This window comes from Apodemus sylvaticus, chromosome 17, assembly GCF_947179515.1.
Source record: "Apodemus sylvaticus chromosome 17, mApoSyl1.1, whole genome shotgun sequence".
Classification (NCBI taxonomy): domain Eukaryota; kingdom Metazoa; phylum Chordata; class Mammalia; order Rodentia; family Muridae; genus Apodemus; species Apodemus sylvaticus.
Window position 1 is genome coordinate 54,319,535 of NC_067488.1, and position 26,133 is coordinate 54,345,667.

General features: G+C 44.6%; 1 protein-coding gene across 1 annotated transcript in view; it reads left to right on the forward strand.

Annotated features, from left to right (window-relative positions):
- Ppara (peroxisome proliferator activated receptor alpha) overlaps positions 1–26,133 on the forward strand; it is a 69,536-nt gene that overhangs the window by 17,152 nt on the left and 26,251 nt on the right. The window contains exon 3 of the mRNA XM_052160810.1: positions 23,897–24,143. Within this exon, the coding sequence (XP_052016770.1) occupies positions 23,936–24,143 (208 nt within the window). The 5' untranslated portion in view covers positions 23,897–23,935. The remainder of the gene's footprint in view (positions 1–23,896; positions 24,144–26,133) is intronic.

Consider the following 26,133-nt stretch of genomic DNA (forward strand, 5'->3'; position numbering starts at 1 on the left):
ACGCCTTCCAATGGCAGCCCAGAGAAGGGGACATGGAGGAAGGAAGCTTTGGGGTTTTGCCTGCTTGTTCTCATTCTGGCAGCCGAGTTCATTCATCTTGTTACTGAGGCATTCCTGCTTCTTCAGGGTTCCAGTGTAGACTGAAGACTAACAACAGCTCTCTAGGAGTTCCCTGGGACTCCACCGTCAGATTGGTACTGCCGAGACACCCAGTCTCATGGGCTGAACAACTAGATTCTTGGCCTTTCTATCAGGAGACAGCCTTGTGGGGATACTCAGACCATAAGCCACTCAAATAAGTCCCCTTTAAGATAAATAGGTTGATGTTGTTTTTGTTGTTGTTGTTGTTGTTGATGATGATGGTGATGATGATATAGATAGACAGATAATTGATATGTGATAGGTAGACAGACAGATAGATGATAGACAAATAGGTGATAGATGATAAATAGATGATAGTCACGTTGCTAGATAAACAGATGATTGATAGATGATAGATGGATGGATAGAAAGATAGATAGATAGATAGATAGATAGATAGATAGATAGATAGATAGATAATAAAGTCAGTCTATCAATTATGTTCTTTTAGAAAACCCTGGTTTAGTACCTATCAAGACTCTTATAGCAGAATATATCCTCATGCCTTCCTTCCTTCCTTCCTTCTTTCCTTCCTTCCTTCCTTCCTTCCTTCCTTCCTTCCTTCCTTCCTTCCTTCCTTCCTTCCTTCCTTTGTTTAGACAGTCTCACTCACTTTGCAGGCCTGACTGACTTGGAACTTGATATATACAGATCAGGCTATCCTCAAACTCATGGAGATCCACCCTCCTCTGCCCTCTAAGTGCTGGGATCAAAGGCGTGCATCACCACGCTCTAGCTTCACACTTTTCTTAAGCAGCCGCTGCCACTTCAGTCCCTTTAGGTGACCGTCATGCTGTCTTTTTAAGAAAGGCTTTGCCTCGCAGTCCACCCTGTCCTTTCAACACTGTTGCTATCTGTGGGCAGGCTCCTCCCATAGGCTCGCTGCTTCCCATTGTCAGGGAGCACTCAGTGGTCAGACATCAGCACCAGTATGAAATTCATTTCATAGCTACTGATGAGATAGAGGAGGGAGAAAGGCAGACAAAGTACAAATTCCACCTAGTGAGCAGTCACCACTCTTGTGGGCAGGTCTTAGGCAGGACCTCAGTCAGGACATAAGAACCAAGCTACGAAGCCCGGCAGTGGTGGCACACACCTGTAATCCCAGCACTTGGGAGGCAGAGGCAGGTGGATTTCTGAGTCCAAGGCCAGCCTGGTCTACAGAGTGAGTTCCAGAACAGCCAGGGCAACACAGAGAAACCTTGTCTCGAAAAACAAACAAACAAACAAAAGAACCAAGCTACCGGAGAGTCAGGGAGTCAGGGAGTGGCTCCTCCATCTGGGGATGTCATCGAGAGGGTTTTGAAAGGAGAGATATTTACATGATGAGCAAAAATGAGTGATGTTTCAGGTCAAAGAAATGGGGGTGGGGGAGCAGGGAGGCTGGAAAGCAGGCGAGGGGTCTGGCAAGTTCTGACTGTCTTACATTGGCTGGACCATTGAGTTTGCAAAGGAAAAATGGGGGAAAAAGATGCACTCAAATATCCATTGAGTTTTCCACGTCAGGAGTCATTTTGTGCCACAGGGGTTCATCTGTGGGCCCCAAACACAAAACCCCATCTCAGAGAGGGAAAGGGTGACTGGGGTTAGACCTAGTAAGGTAAAATAGGGACAGGTACAGTGGAAAGAGCAAGCTTAGCTTGGGACAGCTGGGTCTGGAACATTTTGGGGTGGCCATGAATGGCCTGGGGAGAAGGTTGATGCTGGGAGGTTGAACTCAGGTTTGAACCTGCACAGCAGACTGGATCAGGGATTGTCCTGGCAGTGCTGCAATCAGCTAGGCTCATGTAAAGAGCAACAAGGCAGTAGAACAGGAATCATGCTGGAGAGGATGAGGTGAGGTCCCAGGAGAGAGGTGGTGGCAGGTCACTGTGGTGTCCATCGTGAAGGCTGTTTGGAAATCGGTGTAAATAGCATGGAGCTTCTGACCAGTGTGAGGAGGGGCTCTGATTGAACTGTAAAGAGGCTGACATTCTTCAGGCTGGTGTCAGGCCGAGGGCAGAGCTGAAGGTAGCTAAGAGTGGTTACAGAAAGCTTGGGCAGGCTGTAACCCTGACAAGCAAGAGGGCTACATGGGAAGGCACTGCACCGTGTGGGGACAAGGAGACCCTGACTTAGGTCTAAGCCCTAGCAAGCTTCCAGGCATGACATGACCTTGGATGAGACCAAGCCTTGGTCTGGCATCCCAGCTCTAACCAGCACACGCAGGTAGTAGAGAGTCATACTGTCCTCAGCAGGAGTAAAATGATCAGGATTCATGCTCAGGACCATGAACACTGCCCCCTGCGTGTAAACTTTGCGGTGCGACGGAGCATTGTGGTCAGAGTCTGGAGGAGCAGGGATGTGCTACCAAGCAGGATGGGGATGAGGGGTTGATTGAAAGCCAAATGAAGACAGCACAACCTTTCAAAACAAACAGCACGGAAGGAAAGCAGATGGTTCGAAGGGGACCTTTACTTGTGAGCAAAAATAAAAGAGGAAGGTCACATAGGGTCATGCTGGGACCCAGGCTTTTGAACGGCTGTACCTAACCTCAGGTATGCCTGGCCTCTTGCTTGGCAGAATGACAGAATTCTGCAAAGGCGTCATGACTTCACAGACTGCTCAGTACATTCCTGCATTGGGCCCTGGACAATTCCATAAGAATTGGGTCAGAAGCGCATCTGTCCCCTTGAGGTCTCACTGATAGTGGGTGTCTTGGTGTGTGTGTGTGTTCATGTGCATTTTATACACATGTTTGTGTGTGCAGGTGTGGGGACACACATGGACATGTGTGCACTCATATGTGGAGGTTAGAGGTCCATGATCCTCCCTCTGTTACTCTTCCACAATAGTTTTTGGCACTGGGTCTCTCACAGAACCTGGGCCTCATTAATTCTATTACACCGGCTATCCAGCAAGCCCCAAGGATTCTCCTACCTCTGCCTCCACGTGCTGGGATTGCGAGCGCTTGCCACCACACCCGGTCCTTCGTGTTTCCTAACTCTCATTTCTATGATGAGCCATAAGGCAGTGTCCTTGCCACCTTAAACCATAGTCGTCCTTCTTTCCCTTCAACCAGTTATGACAGGAAGCGCCTGACTTAAGAGTCTCCACAAGCCTAAGTGTTTAAATCCCTGAAACAGATTCAAATCGGCGTCATCGGGCAAATGCTGTGGCCCTTCGCTCTTTTACTTGGAGGTGGACAGAATAATTACGCTCCCAGGTCTCTCTTATTGGTGATGCTGAATAAGAATGGGAGCCATGTGGCTCTGAGGACTGCTCATTCCAAACAGGAAAGCCTTGTAGCCATTTCCAGCTGGCAGAGGGACAGGGCCAAGGGCATGAATAGAGAGAGGCTTGGAGCCTATTGAAGACCCCAGCTTGGGAGTGAGACACAGGATACCCTGGGCTAGAAATTCTCAACGTGCAGGACCAGCTGTGCAGACACCTCCCAAGAGTACTCCCAAGAGGCGCTGAAGAAGTTTCTATGTTCTGTCTAAAAAGGTGCGAGCTACCAATGGTGGTATCCCTTGAAAGTGTCATCAACGCAGTCTGGAAAGGAAAGCCGTGGGTAGGTTTCAGATGTAGGGAGAGACAGCAACAAAATTCAATGCCTAACCCTAAATTGGGCCCTATTCCGGAAAAGGTTAGGTTACCTCAAAAGATTTGAATGTGAATCATAGGTTATTAAAGAGCTGTGTCTCTTTAAATTTACTGAAATCAGCAAGTATAAGCTGATGTGTGGAGAATACCACTGTTCATAGCAAGTACACAATTCAGTTCTTGGTTGGTGGGGCTATGCTGCATCTTCCAATCATGCATACATGCATAGACACACACACACACACACACACACACACACACACATACCTATGTTCTCATGCCTGCCCATAGAGACATGGCAAAAATGGTAGGTAATTGCACTGGGAAGAACTCCTGTGGGCCTGACACCTGCTGCGACCTCTTGGTGTGGCTCTTCTCACTCCATGTGATTCCTTGAGAGACATCTGCATTGTTGGGCTGTTCAGTAGACCCCTTCTGTTTGCTGCAGAGTAGTGTTCTGCATTGCATTGTGGGTAGACCACAGTGTACAAAGCTATTCACTCACAAAAATACATCTAGGCTGCTTCCAGCTTGGGGTGGCTATTTATTGGTAGAAATGCTTTGGACAATTATGTGCCGGTTTCTGTTCCTTTTTTAAAAAGTATGTATTTATTTATCTTTGGTGTGTGTGTGTGTGTGTGTGTGTCTATGATGTATGCACATGAGTTTATGTGCATTACATGTGTGCAGTGCCCATGAGGGCCAGTAGAGAGCATCAGATCCTCTAAAACTGGATTTAGAGGCATTGCAAGCTGCCCAATGTGGCTGCTGGGTGCCTGTGTCTGCTGCAGGAGCAGTATTGTCTCTTAGCTACCGAGCCATCTCTCCAGCCCTCCACATATTATTTTTTAATTTAAAGATTCTATTGACATGCAGTTCACACTGGTTCACAAGGTGTCATTCCACCACAGTGCTGTATCTCTCACACAGTGAGAAACCGCCATCCACCAGTTGTCTCCAGGCATCCGGCTCTTCCCATGAGAGCTACTGATCAATCTACATCCTAAGTGGCCTCTTCTGGAATCAGACGCAGTCTGGTCTCTGTGATAACTTGTCTGCTGGGACAAATATCCATTCCTTTTATTGCCAAAATGCCTCAGTGTATGGACTGGCTGCATTGTATTTAACTGCTTTCCTTTGGCAGGGTACAACAGTTGAGACTCTGTTTCAAACAACAATAATATGGGATCACAAATTTTCATTCAGCGTGGCTTCAACTTTATTCAGCCAATGCATGAATTCCTTAATTTGAATTAATCCTAAACTTGTCATGTACACTGTGATTTTTTTTTGTTTATTTTCCATTTTTTTAAACATGGCCTTCTGTGGGTTTCTTTTACATTTATTTTTAATAAGTATAATTTTATTTATTCCTCATGAATTTCATATACACATATAATATATCACACTCGCCCCTCCCCCTCCCCCCTTGACTTACAGCCACAGCTTCAACCCCAGCACTGCTGGTTAAGCATATCTGAGCATCCTTGGCCTTGCTGCTGACCATGGCCCAGAGACTCTCACTAATCTCATCATTAACCTTAGTGCTGGTTTGATGGATGTTCATTCTTGAGGTGGCTTGATCTTCCCTGTTCTGAAGTCATTGAGTTTTTGTCATATTTTTCCCAGTGTCTTTTCTTTAGCTATTGATATGACGGTATGCATTTCCCAATATTAAATTCCATGCCTGAAATCCATCTCATGTGGTTGTGTCATGTTGGTTGTTATTTTATTTTTTAACTGTTTATGTAGTTTTGGATTTGATTTGCTAATATTTTGCTGAAGAACTTTATGTTGAAACTCATGAGCAAAATACATCTGTCACTTTCCTTCTTTTTACAGGCTTTTCCAGGTTTCTGAGAGATGCTAGCTTCATGAAAATGCATTTCCTTTTTGTTCCAGTTAGAATTAACAAAGTCTAGGGTTACTGGGGTGACAGGGCTCAAAACAAAAACAGAATCCTGTAGCTTCTGGGTTTGGCACTCTTATCTTCATCAGGTTGGCCTGTGTCTGTGTCTGCAGGGGGAGGGGGTGGGGGGGATTGTTTTGATGGGCAATTGATGTAGGAGGAGATAGCCCATTAAGGGCAGCACTATTCCTTAGGCAGGTGGGCTACATAAGAAGGCTAGCTAAGCATGGGTCTGTGTACAGCAAGCAGTATTCTGTGGTTTCTGCTTCAAGTTCCTGCTTGAGTTGCTGTCCAGGCTTCCCTCAGTAATGGACTAGGACCTGGAAGTGTAAGCCAAATAGATCTTTCCTCCCCAAGTTGTTTTGGCCATAGTTTTATCATAGCAACAGAAACAAGAGAGGGATACTTCATTTTTCAAAGGACATTATATAACATTGTTGTATGGATTCACCTTTAGATATTTGGTAGAATCCTCCAGTAAACACAGCTGAAGCAGGGGATTTCTTTGTTGGGATGTTTTTTGAAGTCATGAATTCAGTTTTGTGGCCATCAAGCTCTCGGGGGAAGTTCTGAGCGTAACTTTTGGAGAATCTATCCATTTCTTCTCACTGGTTTTATTTCCCAACACTGGTGGACTGTATCTTGAATGTACCAGTCTAACTGAGGTTTGCCAATTCTATTGTTTTCCTTGATCCAAGTTTTTGTTTCATTGATTTTTCTGTTTTTTTTAAACTTAATTGATTGTTCTTCCTGTTTTATTATTTTCTTTCTTCATTTGCTTTACATTTTCTTTGCTATTATTTTCTTGGCCTCCTGAGAAAAAAACCTTACATTCCTGCTCTGCACCCTCTCCTTTACTCGCCTCTCCTCTCCACTGTCCCCTGTGTGGGTATTTTAGGGCTCGGGATTTATCTCAGCCATATTCCTGCATCTTCTCACGACTCTGTTATGATTTTATTATGTCATGTGTTTCTTTACTTCCATATATTCCAAATCTTTTTTGAGGCCTCCTTGACTTGTGGGTCATTTTAAAGTGTGTAACTTAATTTTCAAACACTTAGAAATGTTTGTATTTTGTTTCCCTTGTTCATTTCTACTCTGATTCCATTGTTATTAGAAAACATATTCCTTGTGATTTTGATTATTTTAAAAGTGTTAAAGCTTATTCACTGGCCCAGGGTATGACACATGGCTTGGTGAATTTCCTATAGGCTTTGAGGTGAATGAGGCTATAACCTGCTGTTGGATAGTGTCTTGGTCCTGTTGAGCTTTTGTAACAAAGTTATAGTAAGCGGGGGCCAGGGAGAGAATTCAGTGTTAAAGCATGTGCTCTGTGAGCTGGGGACCAGTGTTTGGATGCTAGGTAGGTCTTGTGGTCCTCTTGTCATTCCAGACTCTGTGGAAGTTGGATTCCTAGAGTGAAATGGCTAACAAAAGTAGAAATATCAGCAAACTCTTTGAGAGAGACCCTACCTTGATCAATAATGGCAACTAAGTCCTTATGTCAGCCTCCAGTCTCCATGCACATCCTCACACACATACACCTGTACACACACGTGTATGTGTGTGTATGAGTATATGTATGTGTATTTATGTAAATGTGTGTATATGTGTGTATGTATGTATATATGTGTGTACATGTATGTGTATGCATATGTGTGTATATATGTGTGTGTATATAAATATGCATGTATATGTGTATGTGTGTGATGCATATATTTGTATATGTATGTGTGTACATATATGTGTATATATGTGTGTGTATATGTGTGTATGTGTGTATATGTGCATATATGTGTATGTGTGTATTTATGTATATGTGCATATATATGTATATGTATATGTATATATGTGTGTATGTGTATATATTTATGTGTATGTGTCTATATATGTGTGTATATAATTGTACATATATATGTGTGTATGTATATATGTGTGTATGTATGGACACATAGAGAAATGGAAAAAGGAAAAAGTTATTGTGAGCCGAGTGGTGTATAAACAGTATGAGTATTTCTCACAGACTGGAAGGCTGGGAGAATCAAGTTGATCCTGTTGCAGAGTCTCCTTGCTTAGTCTGTACCTGGTGGAGGGAGGAAGTGGCTCACCGGGCCCTGTCTAAGTGCTCTTTAACCATCCATCCTCTTGAGCTAAAACCTCCAAAGGACCCATTTCCTTATTCTGATGCCTTGGGGGTTAGAATTCAGCATATGAGCTGTTGGAGGGACACAGACCACCAATCTGTTAATCTGCCACAAGTGGAGTGTTCTGCTTGTTTTGATTAGAACCAGTTGATCAGCTGTACTCCCCAGCCCTTCCATAACCAAGCCGACTTTCTGTTCTACTGCCTTTATTGGCCCCTAAGAGTAAGATGCTGGACTTGCCCTATTCTTTCAGTGCTGTCAGTTTTGGCTTCATGTATTTGGAGGCCCTGTTTGCTTTGTGCACATAGAGGATCATCACATGTTCCCGAATCCCTTTGCTGTACTTAATCCTCTTGGTATCATGCTTTTAAAAAGAATCACCACAATAGCCTAATCATTTTTATTGAGAATTCATTAATCCCAATGTGTCTTAAACAGGATGGACAATAATCTGGTGTCACCTGGTGAGTTTATAGTATCATGTTTTCTAACACTCAAAATGAAATCTAGCTACAGGCTTGGAGATGGATCCAACTTGGGGGTTTAAGCAAAGATTTGAATAAGTATGCAGAAAGTCTACCAGATTCTTGGGTATATGCATGGGGCTTACAGAGCAAGATATCAAGTATATACCTAAAGAGCTATATAAAGCCTCATGTCCAGGGGCTGGGGAGATGAGTCCGTGATTAAAAGCTCTTGCCTCTCTTGCCATGCACTGGGGTCAGGTTCTCAGCACCCACATGATGGCTCACAACAGTATGTAGCTCTGGGTTATATATCAGCCTTTTCTGGACTCCATGGAATAAGGCATGCATGTGGCACATGTACATACATGCAAACAAAATACTGGTGCACATAAACATTGTTTTAAATTAAACAAGAATTTCAGCTGTTTGCCCAAGGACTACACTAGGATCTTTAAGGAACACGGTCAATTTACTTTGAAATTATGTAAACAGCAGTAGAAAATATGGTATGTTTGTGTTCAACAGAAGAGAATGTGGATTTTAGAGGACATTGAAGGGGCTGAAGACATGGCTTAGCAGATACAAGCACACTTGCTGAGAAGAAAAGGAATCTAAGTTCAAATGCAAGCATGCAACCTAGGAGCTGCGTATGTGTGGGCATTCCTGGAACCCCAGAATGGATGTGTAGAGACAGGAGGGTCCTGGATGCTTGCTGGCCAGCCTAGCCCAAACAGTGAGCTTCTGGTTCAGTGGGAGACTGGGCCAGGAAATGAAGAGAAAATTGATAGAGGAAAATATCAGTATCCTGCTTCGACTCCAAATGTGCGCACATGAGTGCACATAAATACAGTAACACATGCACAATTAAAAAGAATATTTAGAAAGTGTTGGGAAGTACCAATCCAAATGGCCTTATTGAAGCCAACTTATTTTATATGTGTGAAAATGACCATCTCTTTGTCCCAAAGGGATAATAACAACCAGTTTATAACAAAAAACCCAGACAAATTGGATTCTGATTTTGGAGGTGAGGGGAGTCAGATACAGTGCAGATGGTTCTGAGAGGATGGCCAGGCTGCCACACAGTAGAGAGACTGAGGCAGAGTTTACCAACTCTAAGTTGAAGAGCTGGGAGAAGACAGTGTTCACAGCCCCTAGGCCAGTGAAAAGAGGAGAAAGATCGCTGGCCCCCAGACAAATGCCAACAATCTTTTAGGGGCATGTCTGTGGACAGAGCTAGAACAGAGGACAGAGAAAGAACCTAAGAACTTTAGAGGGAAAGAATGCCCAGCATTTCTGATGGACCAGGTGTCTGGCCCGTGCACAGGTCCAGAAACTGTGCCTTCAACTCCCACTGTTGGCCTGGGAACCCTCATGCCTCAAGGAGAACCGGAAAGACTCCTCCTCTGTGGTGGGGAGTAATGATCTGCCACAGCACTCGGCTGTGCTCCCGCCTAGCAAATTGCAACGACAAGATACAGAAGGACCAGCATTGCCCAAGTAATTTAGCTACATCCCAGAACAAAGGTCAAGAATATGTCTAGGGACACAAGGCTGTCCCACAACAAGGAAGGAAAGATCACAAACCAGGCATCTAACTGAAGGTTGCTAGGCATTGGAAGACTCAGGAAGAGGGGCCCCATAATGAGGGTAAAAAAAAAAAATCAATGCTTTGAAATGTAGCAGGAACAGCCATGGATATTGGATTTAGCAGCAGAGTACATTAAAGTCATTATGATTGAATTTCAAAGGTTCAGAAAGTCAAGTGGAGACATGGATGATATTATAACAAAATTGAACTTCTCTAATGGAGATTGCAAGAGCTGAGATATAAAACACACTGAGTGGGGTTGGTGGCAGGCTAGACATAGCAGAAGGGAAAACTGGTGAGGTTGAACATAGTCAAAAGAGCCATTAAAAATGAAATACTTGGGAAAAAACATTTTTTTCAATGAAAATGCCATCAGTGGTATCGGTTGACTTTAAGCATCTAGCATGTGCATAATTGGAGACCCTAGGGAACAAAAGAGAGGCAGGGGTCTAGTTCCCTTTCCATTGCTATGATCAACACCATGACCAAAAACAGCTTAGTGGAGGAGAAGATTTATTTGGATTAAACTTCCATCACTGAGGGAAGTCAGGAGATTGAAGCAAGAAGGCCATGGAGGGGCTGTTGCTTTCTGGCGCACTTGCAGGCTCACGCTTAGCTAGCTTTCTTATACAGCCTAGGACCGCCTGCCTAGGGGATGGTATTGCCCACAGTGGGCTGGGCCCTCCTGTATCCCCAGACATGTCCACAGGCCAGTCTCAACTGGGACTCCCTTCTCAGGTGGCTCTATGGTGTCATCCAGACAAGCAAAGCTGACTCAGGCAAACAGAAGAAAAAGAACTTTTTGAGAATAATATAGTTGATTCATTGGGAAGAGAGATAATCATCCTAAAAGGTTTTTTTTTTCATCTAATAACAAAACTTTAAAGAATACAAACCAAAGAATGATGTCACTGTTAGGAGAAATAGCTAAGTACACAATGATAATCAGATGAATAAGACAAATATAGATACCAGCAAAGATAAGTGCATTGAGCAACACTGTAAACCAACCTGATGAAACTGACATTTATGTTACATACTGCACCACCACCAGCAGGACACACATTATGTGTTACATTGCCTGATTCCCTAATATGCACCATATTTTGAGTCATACAACAACTCTCAATAAATTTAAGGAGAAGTAAGTTCTCCGGCCATAATGGAACTAAATTAGAAGTCAGTTGCCTAAACACACCCGGGAAGCCATTTTCCAAACATTTGGAAACTAGACAACTAACTAAACCAATAAGGAAATACACAGGAAATAATGAAGAGTTTGGACCGGAGAAAAATTTAAAACAATGTTTTAAACTTGCGGGATTGTGCAACAGTGGTGGTGCTTAGGTAGAAATGTGTAGCACTGGACACTCAACATTAGGGGAAAAGAGAAAAGAAAAAACTCAAATAAGCAGCCTTAAACTAGGTTAGAGGAATCTGGGAAATGACTCAGCCAATCAAGTATTTGCCATGCAAGTGTGAGGATATGAGTTCAGATCCCAGCACCCACATAAAATGTTGGGCATGAAAGCATGGCCCTGTGCTTCTAGTGTTGAGAGACAAGAGCAAGTCTCTAGGCCCTGTTAGCTATTCAGTCTAGCCAATCAATCAGTGAGCTCTAGATTCAGTGAGAGACCCAGCCTCAAAATACAAGCTGGCTGGAGGACCACCGTGAAGGATGGGGAGGAGGGGTGGAAAGCTTGTAAGAGCACAGGTTGGGGAGGACCACAGCCAGTGACTTCTGGACGTGACAGGACCACTGCATTCATGGACTCACAGCAGCCGTGGTTGCCTGCATAGATCAAGCCAGCTACCACTCCAGCAAGGACTGGGAAGGGGTCTGTGATCCCCACCCCTTGCTGATGAGCTAAAGACAGTCAGTGGGTCAGTGGCTTCTAGGAGAGCGAGAGGGAGCTTTCTTAAAGTGCCCCTGGTAGGGTGCCTCTGCTCCAGTGGATGGTCACACAGCTAGGAGGATATAGACAACACAAATTGGTGAGTTAAAAGATTGGTGAATTAAGAGACAGGGTGGGAGAGAGAGGGGGGGAGTGAGGGAGGGAGGGAGGAAAGGAGGGAGGGAGGGAAAGAGGGAAGGAGGGAGAGAGGGAGGGAGGGAGAGAACATGAAGGTGCAGGAATAATGACGTGGGGGTGGATTTGGAGTTAAGGTGGGGAGTCAGGGTAGATAAGATCACAATACAGCATATGAAATCCTCGAAGAATTAAAAGTATTTGTTAAAAGAAAAAAAAATGAGGTGGAGAAGAGCAATGGAGGAAGCCATCTGACCTGGTTTCTAGGAAACTAGAAAAAGATAATTTTTGTTTGTTTGTTTGTTTGTTTTTTGTTTTTGTTTTTGTTTTTTCGAGGCAGGGTTTCTCTGTGTAGCCCTGACTGTCCTGGAACTCTCGAACTCAGAAATCCACCTGCCTCTGCTTCCCAAGTGCTGGGATTAAAGGCATGCGCCACCACCGCCTGGCGATCAAAAAATAAATAAATAAATAAACTAATGTAAAGCAGGAGAAAGAAGATGAATCAGAGAAGAGAGGGATCCTTAGAATATCAGATGGAAAGAAAGAGAGAGAGAGAGAAAAATCAGTGAACAATTAGGCTTTTTTTTTCTTGAGGTGGTAAATAAAGCCTGGCTAATTGGCAGTGGGGAAACAAATCACTAACATTTGGCATGAGAGGAGACATCACTACAAGTTCTACCGACATAATCAGGCAATAAAGGAGCATTAGGAACACAGTTACACCAATAAAACAGCCCAGATGGAAAGGACAAATTACTTGCACTCCATGGACTTTCAAAACCCATTTCCAGAAGAAATACATCACTCAAGTAGCCCTAAATATATCAAATAAAGATTTTTGCGAAAAGCCTTCTCCCAGAGAACTTCAAGATCAAACAACTCACTGGAGAATTTGATCAAATGTCTCAGGAAGAAATAATATGGACTGTATTGTATACAGTCCTAGAAAATCAAAGGGGTGAAGACAGGTCCCAGTTCATCCCAGGTGTGAAGCCAACATTCATCTGGTAATAAAAGTAGACCAAGGAGTCATGAACAAGTAAAACTAAAAATCAATGTCCCTGGTGAATCCAAAATTCTACTAAAAATTTTAGGATGTAGAATTCAAGAGTCTACCAAAAAGACCATGATAAGTGGTAGAGTTCATCTCAGGGATGCAAAGATGACTTGCTAGTTTAAAAAATGAAAAAAAAAGATGAATCTCACTAAATCCACAGGATGTGGGATCCCATATAATCATCTCAGTAACCCCAGGAAAAGCATTTGATAAAAAAAATAAAAATCGCACTTTTGTTTATAATTTTTCCAAAACCCCAACTGCTTCTTGACAAAGGTAGAGAAAGGGAAATCTTTTCAACACACAGTACCTTGTTTGTGTGCTTGCTTATCTTATATAGGCCTGTCTACACTTCATACCAGATAACCCAAAGTAACCCAAATTAGATTTGAACCTAGATTGTAGGTTCAAATGCAATGTCTATAAGTTGTATAGCTTTAGAGGAAATCCCGGGAGGAAAAACCTCAATGACTGTGTTTTAGCAAAATCTTCACAGATCTAAAAGCAACCACCTCATTCATAAAAATAACTAAACAAGCCAGAGTTCACCAGAACCAAGACTTGCTCTTCAAAAGATACTGTTGGGAGAATAGAGACCCAAGTTGTGGCGTGGGAGGAATCCTACCCAAAGCATGTGCTTGGTAAAGGATTATATCCATTACACAAAAACAACTCTCAAAATCACCTGGAGTAAAAAATACCTAAGCTTCAACGTCAGCAGAAGATTTGAGGGGCAGAACACCAAGCAGATATATGTGTAGTGGATGATGCTCCTATCCCAGGGCCCCCACAGTCTCATTGTGATGCTGAACTCCTGTAGAATGTCCAGATTCAGAAAGCTGACCACACCAAAGACCAAACCCGGCCTTGCATGCATTGTTGGTGGGAAGGGGAAATGATGCAAACACTTTGGAAAACAAGTTGGTGGTTTCTTTAGAAGCTCAACAAGGGGCCAGAGAGATGGCTCAGCAGGTGGCTTTTTGGTTCACTTCCTAGCACCTCTGCTGCAGCTCATGACTGCCTGTAACTCCAGTTCCAGGGGATCTGACACCCTCTTCTGATCTCCATAGATATCAGGCATATACACATACATGCAAGTATCCATGACTACACATCAATACATAGATAAATCTTTTTAGAACATTAAACAACTACATACCACCATCTGGGATTCCCAGCCATGGATTTTTTTTTCCAGCCAAGAGAAAAGAAATTCACATGCGCAAATGCACACGCTGACTCCCGAATGCTTCTCACTGCCTTGAGTGTAATGGCAAGAGCATGGAAACTGTTTAGATGTCCATCAGCAGGTGAACGGATGGCCAGACCCTGGTTACCCATACTGTGGCTGTGGCTTTGAAGCTATGGAGAACTGGCTGAGTAATACAGGCAGTGGCAGGGATGCATCTCAAAATGATAATACTGGGTTTTCGAAAAGGACCAAACTGGACCTAGAGTGATTCTCTGTGCACAGTTCTACAGCAACAAACACTGACTAGCAGGGATGATGGCATGCTAGGTACGGTGGTGTGAGGATCCTTCCTCTCCAGGGTGATGGGTATGCTGTCAGCTTGGTGACAGTGCTGTCATGGATATGTGCTGATGTCCTCCTAGCCTGTCATCTCTGCTCATTACCAATACGTAGACTGTTACATGTCAGTGAAACTGTTTTCCTTAAGATTTATTTTTAATTTTCGATCGTGTGTATGTATGGGTGTCTGTATGGGTGTGAGCAGGTGACTGCAGGTGCCCAAGGAGGCCAGAGGTGTCAGCCCTCCTGGAGCTGCTGGAGTTACAGATGGTTCTGGTCTGCCTGTGAAGGATGCTGGGAATTAAACTGGGGGCTTCGGGAGAGCAGTACATGTTCTCAAGCACTGACCCATCTCTTCAGCCACTAAAGCTGCTTTTTAAGTGAAAATGAAAAAAAAATACTTAGCACATCAAATATAGACTAGAACTGAGGCCTTGGCTGAGGGCTCCTCTGAGACCCAGACTCAAGTGGCTGTTGGCAGGGACACCTACAATGGCTCCAGGAGCACAAGTCTTTCTCCGATAGTTGAGCAATCCCCACAGTCTTCACCAAAGTTTATCAAAGATGCCGACACAGAATTAATACCACTTAGCCAGGCGTGGTGGAGCACACCTTTAATCCCAGCACTCAGGAAGCAGAAGCAGGTGGAGTTCAAGGCCAGCTTGGTCTATATAGCAAGTTCCAGGCTAGCCCTGGCTACATAGTGAGACCCTAGTTCTCATTTCTTATAACATACACACACACACACACACACACACACACCTATACTACTTTATGGATTATGCAATATTGTGTGTGCATTGTGTTGCATGTACATACATATTAACGCACAGGTGTGTGTGTGTGTGTGTGTGTGTATGCCAGAGGTCAACCTGAGGTGTCATTCCTCAGCTGCTCTACATCTTTCTCTTTATGACATACTCTCTCACTGGCCTAGGGGTTGCCATCTGGCTAGGCTAACCAGCCAACAAGCCCTAGGGGAACTGATTATCTCCACACCTCCAGTGCTAAAATGCAACCACATGCCACCACACACAGCTCTTTAAGTGGCTTCTAGGGATCAAACTAAGTTTGTTGTGCTTGCAATACTAATATTTACTAACTGAACCATCTCTCCAGCCTCTGCACTCTTGAGATACACAAACCAGGAAGGAAAACTTAACCACCTTTTGATAGCCATGGTTGGGAATGAGGTGCAGAGAGGTTTACTATAGTTCATAGGCTGTAGCATACCCTAGGTATGTTACAGAGACTCTCTGTACTTTAGTGTCCTTATCTGTAAAGTGAATGCAATAACCACATCTATCTCACAGGGCTGGGCAAGGATGGCAGGAACAGGTAGATATTAGGTACTTAGGACTCAGAGTGTGGCCCATGATAAGCACTCAGGAGTGTTAGCGATGCTGCCATCACCAGCACCACCAATATAATCAGCCACATTTCTGGTTTACAGCAGTGTTGTGTCTGACAAACCCCTAATAATGACTACTTATTAAATGAGGGGAGGAAAGGGCCCCGAGGCTATAAAAATGCATCAGATGGAGATATAGGAACTTAGTGATCCATTGCAAGTTGGATATCTAGAAAAAAAGTGCCATGAAGTCCCACCTGGGGAAATCATATTCACCAAAGAGAGGTAGGTAACGAGTGTTGCTGAATAAGGCATTCTAGAACCTCGGAGAAATGGTCCACAGGGTGAACAGGAGCTCTGCGCCCCATCACCCTGCAGATGGCTTTCGGAACTCGTGGTTATCAGGCAGAAATTATTTCTCATCGGTGTTTTGATAATGTAAACTCCTTTTCTTTCTTCCTGTGGTTGCTGTTGAGAAACTCAGTAACTTTCCCAAACTTGAGCCCTTACAAGTGATGTCATCTGCCTCTTCTGCCTTCTGGAGAATGTCAGTTGTCCCCCAGTGTGCTATGGAACTTTCCAGCAACTGGCCTTACTGTGTAGTATCTGTCCTCACTCTGTCTAGACTCCATTGGACCCTGGTACCTGTGAACTCCAGGCTTTCTTCTCAGAGAAAATGTTTTGAATTCATGAAGGGTTTCCCTCTGCTCTGTTCCCAGAATGTTCCTTTTCTTGGTGGAATTCACCTACTGTCTCTCTCTCAGTGAACCTGGTGTTCCTGCTGCCCAGCACTAAAGGCACAGATGCTGCTTCTTCTTACATGCATTTTGAGAGTTCAACTTTGGGTCCCCATGCTTACATTCTGGGTGTCATGGATGTCACTACTTCTGCCAGTTACCTAAGCCAGGTTCCTTGTCTGTCCTAGGCTCAACTCCAAATTCCCAGTGAGCAAATCCTCAGAGGCTGGCATCCTGCCTCCTACCCCAGATCTCTGAGGCAGCCTCTGGGTGTAGATGGACAGGATGACAGCTTCCCGAGGACTCGGGTTGCCCCTGCTATTTGTCCTGTGAGTTGGGTGCAGATCCCACCCTGCTGCTAGGTCAGTCCACACATAACTCTCGATATGTTGAGTTGCTGCTTCACAGTCTGTTCCTTACTGCTTTGAAGATGACAGCCAAACTCCTAATCACAGTGAATCCTTGGGTACCATGACAGGTCTGACAACCTCCCCTGCATCTGCTGCGTCTACCACCACTTCCCCTCACACAAGAAGCCACAAATGGCCACAAATCCTTTGTGGTTCCTCCCACCAAAGGTTTATTCCCCTACCTTGGTATGGGCTTGGCCTTATGACTTGATCTGAAACCCAGAATGTGACTAGAGAGATGGTATATAATTTAGAAGAGAGCTGGCCTAACCCTAACAGGCCTCGCCCTCTTAAGATGCTGCTGCTCCTGAGGAAGTCTGACATCTTCCAGTCCCAGGAAGAGGATGGAAGACCTGATGGGAAGAGACCAATCAGAAGCATCAGTTGCTGGGCATGTGATGGAGGCTCTGATGAACCTACCAGACATGAGTAGAACTCCCGAGAGCTACGGCTCACTGACAGTCTTTATGACCCACAGGAAACTTGCCTGGCTCTATTTGCTGACTCAGAGTTGAAAGCAAAATAGTGGTGCTTTTAAGTGGTTATGTTTAGGGCCATTTGTTACACAGTTGTAGCCCATACTACTCTTGGCTTAGCCTGGCTCACCATCGTTGGTTATTTTTTTCCCCCAGTAACAACTCAGGTCATTCACGTGGGTCCCTTTTTAGTGACATCTCACTGAGATGCCCTTTGCCCTTTTCTGTTGAGTTTCTGGTCACCTTTTAGGCTTCATGTCTGATCTCTGACCTACCACACAGCACCCTACATCTCCAACTGTTTGCTGATGTCTACCTCTTATGTGCTAGTTGGGCAAATGACACTGCTCTCCTGAGTCTTTTTCTGCTTTGTGAGTGGGGCCCGTTACTCCTACCCTGTCTCGGTACTCGGAAAATTCAAGTCATTTTCACTGAGGACCTGACATTAGGGGTCGAATAGTAAATGTTTATTTTTCCCTTGTCCCTCCTGCGTGCCCAAGCCCACTCTTCTTTCTAATGTCCTGGCCATGGCATCCTTCAAGACTGTATGTATTCTCTGGTATTGAGCACAAGCATTAGCTTAAGTGGATTCTTGTATGAGTGAATTCATAAAACATGGTCTCTCTTCCCAAAGGCATCATCAGGTTAAGTCTACAGAGAGAGAGAGAGACTCCTTAGATGGCTGTCTTCACGTATTGGGTTTTTTGTGCCAACCACCTGTTGTGCTGGCATCCGATCCTCAGCATAGTCCAGTTTACACGTGGCAGGGCCATCGATCTGTGGCTTCTGTCACCAGACTACTAAACATCGCAACTCAGTCCCCATGTTTGTACGTTCTGTCTGTACAGGATGGAAGCTTCCAATGGACAAATACAAATGCCTCGTTAGTTGACTTTTGATTCTTGTGACAGACTTCTGGGCTCAGGCAACTTTGATTGCAACAGGCGCAGAATGTGTTGAAGCTTGTAGCTTTTTCTTTCCCCATTTTTTGACATTGTTATTCACAGAGGCAAGATTACATCAAAATTTTAAAGGGCATGTTGGGTTTCAAATGGAAAGTGATACGCCCCATCAGGTAGTGGGGACTTTGTGGAAAGAAAATTCATGGGACGTGTTCCTTAGAAGAACTAGGACCATTCATCTTGCGCTGTCGCACCAGGGCCATGGAGGCTCAAAGCCACCGTCTTGTGCCGCCTTGCCTCTCATGCCAACCGTTTCTTGTGATCACAAGGTTTCAAGGTCATGCCTTCAGCATTGTTGGGCAAGATCGAGGTGATGGGGAAATGATTGGAGCTGAGTTGGACTTGACTTGTTAAATACTTTCCTCCCCTACCCCCCACCCCCCCTTTTTTTAACCATTGCTACGTGCTGACCTTGGCCTTAGGATTCCCATGTGTTTTGTGGGCATTTTCTACACTGACCATTGGCATGTCAATCACTGTGTGGTTAGTAATGATTAACCTATTTTGTTGGACCCCTGGGTCATAGGTAAAGGTCCAGGGAAGGCTTCTGTGGCTTTTAGTTTGTTTATTCTGTAATGTTATTTCAGGTTTTTTGCCTAACAAACTGAACTCAAAGATGTGTAAACATGACTCTGTTATGTAAAAAAAAAAAAAAAAAAAAAAAGCCTGCCGAGTATGACTAACTGTGCAGGCTAGAATTGGTGAGCCTGGGAGCCGCCTGCAGGCATCAATGCTCCCTTGGTAAGACTTCCTCTTTGGCCTTTCGACCACTCCCTTAAGCCTAATCAGACTTCCTCTAGCAGTGGAAGGGTTAAACCGGTTTCTCTAGGTTGATAGTGTTGAGTGCTGGGGGGGGGGGGGGGGGGAGCAGTGAGCTGAGGAATCTGTCCTGTGAAACAGTAAATGAGGGAACACGTAGAGAGGGCATGGTCAGGAAGCCGGAGTCTGGGCCTGTCTGGATGCTTTTGGGATTGATGTTATTGTTTGGATTCATTTGTTCATGGAAGGCATGAAACTGTTTTCTGTAGCTGCTTCAAGGGTCCTGCTCTGTGCTATTCAATAAGTAGTTCTAGAAGATATTTTAGGAAGTGACTTGTCGATCCAATAACCTCTGTTAATAATACAGAGGTTTGGCGATGTACCTTTCCTATTGTGTTCTGTCTTTGTATAGTTCTGAGGGTGCCGAACCAAGCTTTCTGTGCTAGGCCAGCTGTGCACTCAAGCAGTAGCCACACCCTAACCCGTCTTTTATTCCATCCAAAGGACCAAGCCCCTTCATTCTCTTCCCCTCTCCTTCATCCCTTCTTTCGCTTCTTCCTTTTCTTCCTTCCCTTCCTTAAAAAGGTCTTTCTATGTGGCCCAGGCTAGCCTGGAACTCAACAATCCTCCTGTCTCAGCCTTCAAAGTAGCCAGGATAACATGAGTACCACTGTTTTGTTGTTTTGTTTTGTTTTGTTGCTTTGTTTTGTTTTTGAGACTGGGTCTTGCTATGCAACTCTGGCTGTCTTGGAACTCTCTATGTAGCCCAGGCTAGTCTCAAACTCCCAGAGATCTGCTTGCCTCTGCCTTCCAAGAGCTGAGATGAAAGGTGTACTTCATCACACCTAGCTACCTGGCTGGTGTTGTTGAAAACTTCTGGACTATCCTGTGGCATACTTGGTCACAGGACATATCCAAAGTTCAGCGTTTGTGGATTTAAGGGGAAAGCCAGAATGGCGAGCCTCCCGCTCCTTTGCCTTTTCATGTTTACTGTCTGCAGGGCATCAGACTTCACCCCAAAGCCAGGTCATTTGCTTTGCATTGAGGAGTTGATAGCTAGCATCCCAAGTCTCCACTGCTCTCAATTCATGACTAGAAACTTCTACATTCTCTATTCTGTTGAGATGTTTTGTTTTTTTTTCCTTCTTACAAACTTTTCCAGACCCAATAATCATACCCCACTCTGGAAACTTCAGGTCATGTATCCAGTGCAGAATTCCCCTGACTTCTGTTCTTGGTACTCACCGCACAGACGTTGTCTTTAGATGCTGAGGACTCTTTCACTGACTGGGTGATGCCTGCAGTAGCTGCTCATACAAAGCCAAAGTGAGCTCTCACAGAGAGTGCTTGTTCTGTGCTAAGAGTAGAAACTGCTTTTGAATACCTGCTCTGTGGTAGAGATTGTTCTGGAAGAACGCATGCAAATATCACGTAAATACACCTCCTTGCTCTATCAAGACATACAGTCTAATAGGAAAGACAGACATAAGAAGTTACAGGACCACATGTAAATAAGGGCTTAAGAGATTTAGGACCCAGGGCCAGAGGACCTTAGAGAAGAATGAACCCCACTTGGCTTCAGACAGTAGGTGCTCATTGTATGATTAGCAAGTCAAATTAGCGGAGTCATCCAATGTCCTAGAGTGGCAACTTGCAAGATTCTTCAGCATAAAAGGTTGTCAGTGAACACCTGAGTCCCTGTGTGCTTTGTCCTCTGCCACTATGAAACTGTATGCCTGTTTCTTTTCTTTCCTATTTACTGAATGTTCTTAGAGTTTTTAAATGGTCAACTTCTTAATTCCCAAGGAAATATCGCTGTTACTTAATTCAGTTATCCCAAGCCATTGTGGGCACTGTGAAGATGGGGCTTGTTCCTCCTTCCCTACCCTTCTGGAATATCTAGGGCACAGGGCATAGTCACCGGCTGGCCTGGTGTCTCTTCTCCATGAATCAGCAATGGCGGTGGACTGTGGATGCTAGACACTTTGGTAAGACTGCCCCGGATGTTTATGCTCTCCATCAGAGTCTGCTAGGATGCCAGGGCATGCCAGGAACCAGTGTGTTGGGGTGTGCCCATGTGACCTCTGTTATCTATCTGGGGGACTCATTCAAAGGGAAAGGCTCTTATCTGTCCTGGTTGGAATCCAGAAGGACCAATGTGTTCCTCTTTGTGTGCGGTGCCAGGCCCTGCGTCCAGAGTTCACGTCGAGATTGCCCGACTCATGAAGCTGTATTATCTCATCTCGTTTGTGAATGGCGAGACCAGTGTTTCTCTGCCCTAAGTCCTGGCAATTCCTTAAAAGCAACCAGTCAAGTGACAGGATTCCCAAACATTGGGGCTTCCTGAAAGTTAAGGAAACCAATTCATGGCCTTAGACCAGTGCCCCTGGTTTCTGGGAATAAAGGCTGATGTCAGAGGTAGTGACAAAAAAAAAAAAAAAAGACACCACCCCATCCTCAGCACAGACTCTGCTCCGCGGTGGCCTTTTATAGGGATGAACTTTATGGCTAGTATCATGATTGTGGCTTTTGAACTTTTAGTTCACGGTGAAAATAACTTATGTAATGCTTATCACTCTGGCTTGCCAATTAAAAAGCAAGTCCTTTGCATGTAATGCAGAATTAAGTGTGTAGATGGGCGGAGGTAATAGCTCCGTGGTGGAGTGTGCATGAGGCCCTGGGCTCCTTCCCCAGCACCGCTCCTCCGAGTAGTAAAGTAGGCACAGATTTGTGGCATAACATACATGAACACATCGTTATCCTACAAAGGTCAGTGATTCATGCATACATGTGTCTGTACATGTGTGCCTGAACACACGTGCCTGTACACATGCTTGTATAGGTAAATGTGAGTTGTCTTCCTCAATTATTTTCAACTTGACTCTTTGAGACAAGAGTCTCATGAACTTTGATTCAGTCAGTCCTGGGAATCCTCCTGCCTCCGCCTACTCTGTGCTGGGAGTGTAGAAGCACACTGCCATGCCTGGCTTTTTTTTGGGGGGGGGGGTCAGTGATGGGATTTGAACCCAGGCCCTGGAACTCTCTCAGCGAGCACTTTACCCATTGAACCATCTCCCCAGTCCCAGGATGATGATGTCTCCCTGTGTGTCATGAACACCTATGACAAACTGTCAAGATTCCAAGCTCCGGTGCTGAATTTCTCAGAAATAAGTAATTGTATCAATTTTTCATTTCTTGGGGAAGCCCAAACACCTCTTCCTCTGTGGTTGAAAAGTTTGTTGGCTTTTGGCAAATGGGAAACCTGGTGATGTCGGTTCACTTGTGTTCATTCAGTGCTTTGGGAACTGTTCTTCAGAAGACACTGGCTCTCTGTGGTCACAGCATGACAGGAGCTGTGGCACTTGGAACCCACAGCCCCCTTAGCACGCAGCAGCTCAGGACCTCTCTGCAATGGGAGCTGTGGCCTTCTCTGCGACTACTTCTAGATGGAAAAACAGTTCGGGGAGCTAAATGTCATCTAGTCTGGCTAGATGGTCGGTGACCCTATCAGGCTGAGGGGAAGGAGGCTGAGTCAGGGTCTACTGAAGGCATCCGTGAGACAGTTTAGGCAGAGCTGCAGAGGTGAAACTGCAAAGTGGCCTAGTGTGATAAATTTCCATGGGCCTGAAGGGGCCATGACAAGTGCATGATGGGAAGGGATGAGTTCCAAAGGGCTGAACTGACATGCTAAGGGGATTGGACTTTGGACTAGAGGGAGTACAAAGTCATTTAAGATTATAAAGAGAGAATGTACTTATCTATATGGAGACTGTTTTGTTTTTTGGCTTTTTTGTTTTAGTTTGGTTTGGTTTTTGTTTTTGTTTGTGTTGTTATTTGTTTGTTATTGTTTTGCTTGCAGGTAAATGGAGTTTGATATTGCTTGGTACTTACCTACTTAGATGTCTTTAAAACTCCACAAAGCATTTGTTGCTATGTCATTTTTTTTTTCTAGAACCATCTACCATACCCTGGCCTTCATGTGTATAGGAAGAGTACTGACTGCTTGTTCCTTCTCCCTTGGTGCCCCTTAGCCAGGCCCAGTGGCCTCCCAGCTGATCCTAGAATGTGCTGGCATGTGCAAGCACTTGGTGTTCTTTCTGCTGGAACATTCTTCTCCAGAACGGAGCCCATCCTTCTGGGACTTCCCTGTGCGAGGCATCTGTTCCCCATCTGCTCTGGCTGTATCTACGTCTCACCCCCAGCAGACATCCCGTTCAGTTGGCCCCCACCTGTGTCCCCATTAGAAGGCATGTTCTAGGGAACGTGGACTTTGCTTTTGTCCATGGCTGGGAAGCTAGGCTCAGTGTCCTGGACAGACAGTGAGCAGTGAAAGGTTGCCAACTGCACGCAGTTTGGGACTGTCTGTGTTTTCTTCTTTAGAAATTTAAAGGTATATGTTTGTTTAATTTTATGTGTTGTATGAACATCTATCCTGGGTCTATATGTGTGTACGAAAAAAATGTCAGAATGCCCACAGAGGTCAGGCGAGGGTGTCAGATCCCCTGGAACTGGAGTTCCAGGGGGTTGGGAGCTGCCACATAGGTGTTCAGAATTGAACTCAGGTCCTCTGTAAGAGCAACAGGTACTCTCAACTGCTGAGTCATCTCTCCAGACCCTGTTTAGAGAATCTAATTACTGTGCTTTCGAGTCAAGGGTAGAGTCAATGCTGCCACTGCTGAGATTTGAACTTAGACAGTGATGTCTTCGATTCAGAACAGAAAGTGAATGGCTATTTTGCTCCCACAGGTTGGTGCTCTGTGGCCTGCCTGGCCACATCCGTCCGACATGGTAGACACAGAGAGCCCCATCTGTCCTCTCTCCCCACTGGAGGCAGATGACCTGGAAAGTCCCTTGTCTGAAGAATTCTTACAAGAAATGGGAAACATTCAAGAAATTTCTCAGTCCATCGGAGAGGAGAGTTCTGGAAGCTTTAGTTTTGCGGACTACCAGTACTTGGGAAGCTGTCCAGGCTCCGAGGGCTCTGTCATCACAGGTAAGTGCTATTTTCTAGGAAGATCTTTTTTTCTCTCCCCCTTTCTGATGCCACCATCACAATCAAATTAATGACTACACCCAACAAAGTCAGTTTGGTGCTCCCCTGCGATACCATCCCTTCCTCCTTACCAAGTAACTTCTGAGTAACTTCCAGTGTGCTTTGTAGCACTGTGGGCTAGTCTGTGTTTCCTGGAACTTTTTCTGAATGGCATGGTTCTTTCTGAACAGGCTTTCTCAGTCAGTGGGGTCCCTTTGCAATGCCTCTGCTTTATGACATGTACCGGTACTTCAGTCTTTGCCATGCTCTGCCTGACATACTGTTGTTTCTGTCTCCATGCATCTTGCTGCCTGACATACTGTTGTTTCTGTCTCCATGCATCTTGCTGTAAACATTGGTGCAGTGGACAGGTCTAGGCTATTGCATAGAGAACTACTATGAGTAGTTACATGCAAGGCTCCGTCCAGACATCTGCGTTCTATAGAGGAGTGGGAGTGAGGGTTGGGATAATAGGGCAGACGTTTGTGTTAGTTTCCAGGACACGCCAAAACCCTTTCCAAGATGATGTCCCCACCTTCAGTGTGTGAGTTCGGCCCTTCCCAGGCTCATCTTCAGAAGGTGAAAACACCATAACCATCTTGTAGTCATCTATAGCCCCACCTTAGCTCTCTTGTGGGTGAGCCGTGGTGCTTCAAGGGGTAGGGCCAAATGGCACTGAACATCTTTTTATGTGATAATTCGTCCTATAACTTTTTTGGGGGTAGCTTTTCTGTTCAAATCATTTACCTATTTTTACTTGTGTTTTCTTACTACTGATGCTAGAAACTTATATCTGCATCCTGGACAACAAGGACGTCATCAGATAAGTGATTTACAAATGCTTTCTCCTGGACTGTACTTCATTTGTCCTCTTTGTTAGCTGAGTTACTCAATAAAAGCCAGTTCCTAATTAGTGCAGTAGTCACCAGTGTCTTTCCTTTGGCAGACTATGTTTGGTGTCATAGTTAAGAGTTCTTCACTTGAACTTCTATAAGTTTTAGGTTTTACGATGAAGTCCAATAGTCATTGACTTAATTTTTTTACATACACATCAAAGTTTCTTTCTCTTTCGTTTTTGGGGTTGTTCAGGCATAGCTCACTGACAAGGCCACTCAGCTGCCTCTGTGTCTCTGAAATCGGTGGACAGTTGTAGGTCTACATTTAGGTTTTTGCTCAGCTCCACCCATTTCTTTCATTGATCACCAATCCCATAGTGTTGGCATTTCCTGAAAACTTAGCAAATATATGCCCCACATGCCCAGCTCTTCTACTTTCAATGTATTTACCCGAGAAAAGAACACAGACATCTAGACAGAGCCTTGTGTGTGTCTGTTCACAGTATGTCTATGTGCAGTAGCCCACTGTCACATAGATAAGTTCTCGGATCATATTGTTTTGGATAGTCTAGGACTTCCCTACTTTGTGTACTTTATATATACTTTAAAATCAGCTGGTCAATTTAGTGTGTGTGTGTGTTTATGTATGTATGTGTATGTATGTGGATATGTGTGTATATGTATGCATATGTATATATGTGTATGTGCATATGTGTGTATATATGTTTGTATACATGTGAGTGCAGTTGCCTGTGGAAGCCAGAGGCATCATATTCCCCTGGAGCTGGAGTTAGAGATGAATGTGAGCCGTCTGAACCGGGTGCTGGGAGCCAAACTTGGATCCTCTGGAAGAGCAGCAAGTGCTCTTATTTACTGAGTCATCTCTCCAGCCCTAGTTATTCTAGTTGGTTGATTTAGTTTTAATTTTATGTGCCTTGGTGTTTTGCCTGTGTGTATGTCTGTGTGAGGGTGTTGGATTCCATGGAAGTGGAGTTACAGAGAGCTGTGAGCTGCCTTCTAGGTGCTGAGAATTGGGTCCAGGGAAAAGCAGCCAGTACTCTTAAAGGCTGAGGCATCACTTTAGCCCATAGTTAGGCGATTTCTTTAAAAAAAAA